The sequence below is a fragment of the Kryptolebias marmoratus genome, linkage group LG2, assembly GCF_001649575.2.
Source record: "Kryptolebias marmoratus isolate JLee-2015 linkage group LG2, ASM164957v2, whole genome shotgun sequence".
In the NCBI taxonomy this organism is placed as follows: Eukaryota; Metazoa; Chordata; class Actinopteri; order Cyprinodontiformes; family Rivulidae; genus Kryptolebias; species Kryptolebias marmoratus.
Window position 1 is genome coordinate 31,850,008 of NC_051431.1, and position 7,182 is coordinate 31,857,189.

The 7,182-nt window shown below is 38.0% G+C and overlaps 1 protein-coding gene across 1 annotated transcript in view; it reads right to left on the bottom strand.

Moving 5' to 3' along the window:
- wdfy1 (WD repeat and FYVE domain containing 1) overlaps positions 1–7,182 on the bottom strand; it is a 26,919-nt gene that overhangs the window by 13,159 nt on the left and 6,578 nt on the right. The window contains exons 5-6 of the mRNA XM_025002155.2: positions 5,308–5,458; positions 5,117–5,229 (exon numbers count right to left, since the gene is read on the bottom strand). Coding sequence (XP_024857923.1) covers positions 5,117–5,229; positions 5,308–5,458 — 264 coding nt within the window. The remainder of the gene's footprint in view (positions 1–5,116; positions 5,230–5,307; positions 5,459–7,182) is intronic.

Here is a 7,182-nt window from a genome sequence, read left to right on the forward strand (position 1 = left end):
GCCAGCTGCTGTTTGACGCCCCTGCACAACCTGAAGCTCCATTGTTCCATTGAAGGAAAACGTGATGGCGCCCCACCACTGTGCCGTGTAGAAAACATCTCAGGTGGGATCTCCTTGTCATGCCAGTAACGTTGGAAGCCATCAGGACCATCAAGGTTAAATGTTTTCTCATCAGAGAAGACAACTTTCTTCCACCTTTCAATGTCCCATGTTTGGTGCACCCTTGCAATGTCCAAACGGGCAATTTTGTGGCGTTGAAGAAGACGTGGCCTTTGAAAACGTGTTTTGTTTCTGAAGCCCTTCTCTCGCAGATGCCGTCTGATGGTTATTGGGCTGCAGTCAGCACCAGTAATGGCCTTAATTTGGGTAGAGGGTCGTCCCGTGTCTTGACGGACAGCCAATCGGATCCTGCGGCTCAGAGCTGGTGAAATTTCTTTGGTCTACCACTTGACTTTTTTGTTCCATAACCGTCAGGATCATTTAAAAAATGCAAAATGACTGTCTTACTGCGTCCAACCTCAGCAGCGATGGCACGTTGTGAGAGGCCTTGCTTATGCAGCTCAACAGTCCTACCACGTTCAAAGTCAGTGAGCTTTTTTGCTTTTGCCATCAGGAGGTCTTGACAGTAAAGACTTGACAGAAAATGACATGGAATCCAGATTTTTGCACAGCTTTTGGATTTTAAAGACTATGGTCTTAAACTTTTGATCAGCTGAAAAAATCATGTTTGAGTGTAAATGCAGTTTTCAATTAATTCCCTGCTCAAAAGTTCTTGTCTCTTGTACTGATTTCTTCTTTTAACATTGTGAAGCTCTACTTAGAACCTTCTTAAGATCCAATAGTGCAAAATGCAAATTCTTGCAGTTTTTTGACTGGTCTTAAGATTTTGATCAGGAGTGTATATATATTTTTAGTTGTGTAAGACAAATATTTTATAGTTAATGATAAGTAAAGTTGTTTCGTTCAACATCGTTGTTTGATTGGTGACGTATTGTCAATTTAATTTATTTGTAAATGTGACTTAAATTAGGATTTAGATTAGGTGCAATCAATTAGTATTTATTTTAATTGTATTTTTGTTTAAATAAGTATTTCAATAGTGCCTTTTTGTAAAACTGTAGTTGTGTAAATATTTGACACAAACATCTTACAATATTGGCGATCGGCTGGCGATTGGCCACCTACCACCGGGCTTAGCCTCTTTTCTGGGGGAAACCCTGCATCCTCTTGGGTTAAAGAATGATCTACAATGTCAAGCCAATAGGATCACTGAATCCTTTCAACAGGATTGAATGGAAAAATTTGATGGTCTTGGCAAGATTTGGGATTTCACTCTTAAATGGGTGAAACTTATTTACAGAACCAACAGTGGAAATAATAACTAACAACAATATATCACAAACATTCAGTCTTCTCAGAGGCCCGTGACAAGGTTGCCCTTTGTCCCCTCTTCTTTTCTTGTTTGCTATTAAACCCATGGCCTAGGCAATCTGGCAGCATCCAAAAATCTCTGGTATAAAAACAGGAGAATTGGAGCATATTATCTCGCTCTTTGCAGATGATGTTGTTATATGCCTGTCCAACTTGAATACATCCATTACAACACTTGTTGACCTAATCAAATCGTTTGAAGAATTTTCTGGCTACAAAGTTAATAGTTTCAAGTCAACTATATTATTTTTGAAGAAATGTGTAAGACAGAACCCAATATTCCTTCCCCATTTTTCAGCTACCCAGGAAGGATTTACATATTTAGGAATCAAAATAATCCCTGAAATTGAGAATATAGTTTCTCTCGACTATGATCCCATAGTACAGTCCACAAGCGAATCTTTGAGTAGATGGATCTCAATGCTAGGCTGTATTAATATATTTAAAATGTCAATCCTCCCTAAATTTCTTTATCTATTTCAAGCTTTACCCCTTCCACTTTCATCAATCTTTTTTGTAGACTTAGGAAATTGATTTCAAGTTTTGTATGGAATAACAGATGCCCAAGACTGTCTTTATTGTACCTTCCCTATGATAGAGGGAGACTTCAATTACGTAACCTACAATGATACTATTGGGTGGCACAACTGCACACAGCTATGTTTTACTTTTCTTCTGGCAGCTATAGAACGTACTGCAGCATGTGGTCTACCTCTTCAATCATAAAATTATTCTGCTCATATCAAGAAACTTTGTTAAGAATACCCTCTCTGTCTGGCACGAAGTCCACGCTTATATAGGAGATGCATCCAAACTTTCTCAATTCTCACCGATATGGGAAAATCATAGCTTTGTCCCTGGTAGAGCTGATGGTGGGTTCAAACAATGGGCAGACAAAGGTTTGGGCAAAATAGCAGATTTCTATGCAGATGGGAGACTAATGACTTCCGATCAGCTGGTTCATAGATACGCCATTCCTAGAAAGCACTATTTTAGGTATTTACAGTTAAGAAGCTTTATAACATCACAAATCCACAGCTTAGAGGTGCAGTCTCTCTCAGATACAGAGAGCATCACTGAAAATAGTGTAAATAGTCGAAGGCAAATGGCACTATAGTATGCTATGCTGAGATCCAAATCCAAAGATACCTCACAATCAAGACTTTATTCCTGGAAAGACGATCTACGAATAGATATTACTGAGGATGAGTGGGGAAATTCTTGCTTAAAAGCGCAAACGCAGACTTCAAACTGTTACAGTATAAATGACTGTTTAGGACATATGTCACACCTGTGAAACTTAATCAGTATCAGCCTGACATTACTGATAATTGTCCTAAATGTAATGTTATTATTGGCACACTGGTGCATTGTATGTGGGAATGCCCAAAGTTTCTGTTGTTTTGGAAGAACACAGTTGACCTGGTCTCACATGTAGCTGCTGTAGAGGTCCCTCTGAGGCAAAGTTTGGCATATTAGCTATCTATCCTAACCATTTTGCACCAAGCCATAAAATGGCACCTTTGATCAACTTGTGTATGCTTCAAGTCAGGAGAGTAATCGCTTTGAGATGAAAAAGAATGCAGTGTCCTACGACTGCAATGTGGCGACGGGAAATGGCCTCCTGGCTTGCTGTAGAGAAATTAATATAGTCATAGGAAAAAACAGTACATTTCAGGAAGTATGGGATGCCTTCAAGCAATTATTCGAAAGCAACCAAGTTGAAATGAAAGAGTGAAATTGAGTAAATAAAATAGCAGCAACTTATAAGACCAATATTTAATTGTGTAACTAATATTTTTAAAAAGAAAGTGATGTCTTAACAAGGCTTTAGATTTGAATGACTAATTTTATTTTATTTATCTGTATATTCATATTTGTTATTACCTTTGTTAAATCTTACTTTTTTATTATTTTTTTAACTGAATTTGTTTTTAATTTGTCTTATTTTATGCCTTGAGTGTTGATTGTGTGTGTGTTTGGGGGAGGGGATTCATATATGCAAAACAACTGAATAAATATACTGTTAAAAAAATAAGTTTATGCTTTTAAATTAGTTTTTAAAGCCCATTTATATATTTTTTAAAAGGGACAGAAGCACAAAACAAGACGTATCTGCTTGGGTATCTGTTGACAGCATTAGATATCTTTGTTGTTGTTGCCAAAGCAACAGATGAGCAACCCTATTTGATTTTAATATCTGATATTTTCCTGAACCACCTAAAGGTTCAAATACAATAAAGAGACACTTTTTAATGACAGATTATTTCTGCAGGCATTAGGTCTGACCTTTTATTCATTTATCCTGTTCTGATTGATCATATTTTTCATTTCATATATGGAGCTGTGCACAGTTTGAGCTTAGCACCACACCTATTAAAATAAATTACCATCTGTCCAATTAACATGAATTATCATGAACATCAAAGTATCTCCAGATCAAAGCAGAGGGAGGACGTTTAAAACTGAATGTATCATTCTTTGTTGGTTTCATGGTTTTTATCGGTACAACCAGAGCACATGGCATCACAAGCTGTTTGTCTGACTGAAGAACAGGCAATATGACTGTGGTAAATTAGCTTTTTGACATGTGAATATTGTCATCTGGTCACATTAGTCACCCCCTGCTTGGTTTTCAACAAGTTCTTGTTTGATGCCAGCTCAAAGAACTGAGAAATATACATACAACCAACCATCCATCTGTCCACTGAGTTCAAATGGCCACTCAGCAACTTCAGCTCGGTCAGAACCAACAAGAAGCTCTTGGCAGAGTTTTTAGGTGCAACACGTCTGATGACATTTCCATCATTCTCCTCGACAACAGAACTGGAGTAAGAATACTACTGCTTCTCACTGAAGTGAGTGTGGAGCTCTGTTTAGTTCTGGCTACTTAGTGCTATTAGATAATGTATGCAGACTCTTTATTTTTAAATAAAGATATGTGCAGTTTAAGACTTTTATTTGACTGTTAAGACTTCTAACAGGCTTTAATGATTTTCACCTGAGAATGTGAATGCATCACGAGATCAGGGCTCGGTCACCGTGATGATGTTAAATCAGATCCAATAATGCATAAAATGCACCAGTAATGTCAATAAAATACAGGCCTTTCATATTTTTTTATTTCAATACAAAGAAGGGAAACTTTGGATCAGGCAGCTGCACTTAAGACAACACCGAGTTTAAGTCAAGCTTCCTGTTGAGCTTTTTGAATTGTGGCTTTTCTACAACACGTCTTTGATTATGAATTTTATAACTAAAAAGCCAATCATTTGCTTTGTGGTACATTTATTTCCAATTTTCATTGCTTTGGATGGACCTGTGAACATGCAAAGATCTGACATAATTTTGATAAAAAACAAAACAAATAAAAATTTAAAAAACACAGAAGGTGTCCTGGCTAAGAACTACCTAAAACATTTCAATTGCTGAATTAAATATTGGTTTACTGATGTATCACAGATAACAATAAGTTTGATTTTATAGAGACTACAGTAATTTAATATTGTATAATTTTTTTTTTCTAAAATGATTGTCATCAAAACAGATTTAGTATTAGATTTGTACCTTTATTTTTCTAAATAATAAAGTTGTGTTGAGGAATCTTTGCAAGTGTTTGTGCACAAGCACTTGTACCAACGTGCACATACTGTAGATATGTACAGGATGGAGTTTGTGGCTTTACCTTCGTGACCCTTCAGAGTAGTAATGATAGAATATGTCTGCTTCTCCAGCTTCAGTAGAGTGATCTGTCCAGAGAAATCCCCAACAAAGGCGTGCTGCGTCTCGTGGTCATACCTGAGGAAGCAGTCAGGGCTTAAACGTGCTCTTTCTGTTCATTCTTTCTACATATAACACAACGTCGGTGAAGGATACTGCAGGCAGGAGGCCCAGGAAGTGAAGTAGTGTCTCCCCAACATGCTGCCGCTCTGGGTGCACATCCAGCTTACACTCTTGTCATGGCCGGTGCTCACTACCCACTCACTCTCCAGGGAAAACACCATGTCTGACACGCGGTTCTGGTGGGCTACAAGATAAAATACAGTCTTAATGGGAGTATGACATCAGATAAAGTGTGAACCACCACAGATAAGTACCCATATCATACCAGGTTGGGCTAGATGTACAACATTTTTTCAACCCATATTCATCAGTCCAACAAATGACGATGGGGGATATAGTCGTGGAGGTGACATCTGGACTTTTTTTGTCATCTCAAATGGCACGGAAATATCTGTGCATACCGGCCACAAGCACACCTTCAGAACGAGTCTTTAGCACCGCTCGTCATGTTGTTAACAACCTGCGCACCCTGCTGAAACCCAAGAAGGTGAACATGCTTGTTTTCTTGTCAAATCATTTATAAGCTCTTCCTGGAAGGAATAGTTTCCCTTTATCTTCTTGCTCTGATTCTGAGATATTGTAGTTTTTAGAAATATTCAGTCGTTTATTTATTTTGTATGCGCCAAATCACTCAATAGAAGACTAAAAAGAGCAGCTTTTTATAGAAGCACACGTTCTCTGCTGGAGGATTTAATTTTATATTTATCGTTTCACACTTAGCAGAGTTTGTAAGACAAACACTGAACTGTAAGTACAGTTAAACTGGTTTAAAAAAGCCAGTCTCTGTTTCCCTTCCCACCACTGTGGTTATTGTTCAAATAAATGTGTTTCCTGAACATACACTACTCTTTCTTTCTGTTAGAAGTTTGAGTGAAGAAATCAAAGCTACACTTGGTGGCACACAGGCGAGGGTGGAGTGGGGGGTGCGTAGGCAAAAAAAAAATTGCTCTTAGAGAAACGACCGCTGAATGGCTCAGCCTGTCGTTGATGGTCGATAAATTCGTCTAATTGCCCAACCTTAGTATCATACCAGCTTTATTTAGAAAGCACTTTAAACGACCACAGGACCACACTGCTGTAAAGTTACAATAAATAAAACATAACGGCAGTCACAAGATATAATAAAAACCTAAAAAGCAAAGTAAGAGCAGCCCTATAATAAAAACACATACAATCAAAATAACCTAAAAAGTCAAAATCTCAGATGACGTCAAACACCAAAGAGAAGAGATGGGTTTTAAGAAGTTATTTAAAAACTGACCGGGAAGAGACCTGTTTAATGTCAAAATGACGTATTTTAGGAACAGCAAAAGCATGATCCCCTCAAAGCTCAGATTTAGTTTTTGGGACACTCAGGAGCAGGTGGTCTGATGATTTGATGATCTGCATGGGTGATTATGTTTCAGCTGGCAACAAGTTATTTAACCCCAACTGGTGCAATGAGTTGCTCCTCATTTCTTAAACAACCATGTTGAAAGACACATCCTGTGGTCGTGGAAAAGATGTCAGTCTGTTTGAGAAGGGTCAAATCATTGGCATCAAGCAGAGAAAACATCTAAGGAGATCACAGAAACTACTAAAACTGGGTTAAGAACTGTCCAACGCATTATTAAAAACTGGAAGGATAGTGGGGACCCATCGCCTTCAAGGAAGAAATGTGGCTGGAAAAAAAATCTGAATGATCGTGATCGGCAATCACTTAAACGTTTGTTGAAATCAAATCAAAGAAGACAACAGTAGAACTCTGGGCTGCGTTTAATAATGAAAGTAAGAACATTTCCACACACACAATGTGAAGGAAACTGAAGGGATTGGGACTGAACAGCTGTGTAGCCTTAAGAAAACCACTAATCAGTGAGGCTAACTGGAAAAAAAAGGCTTCAATTTGCTGCGGAGCATAAAGATGGA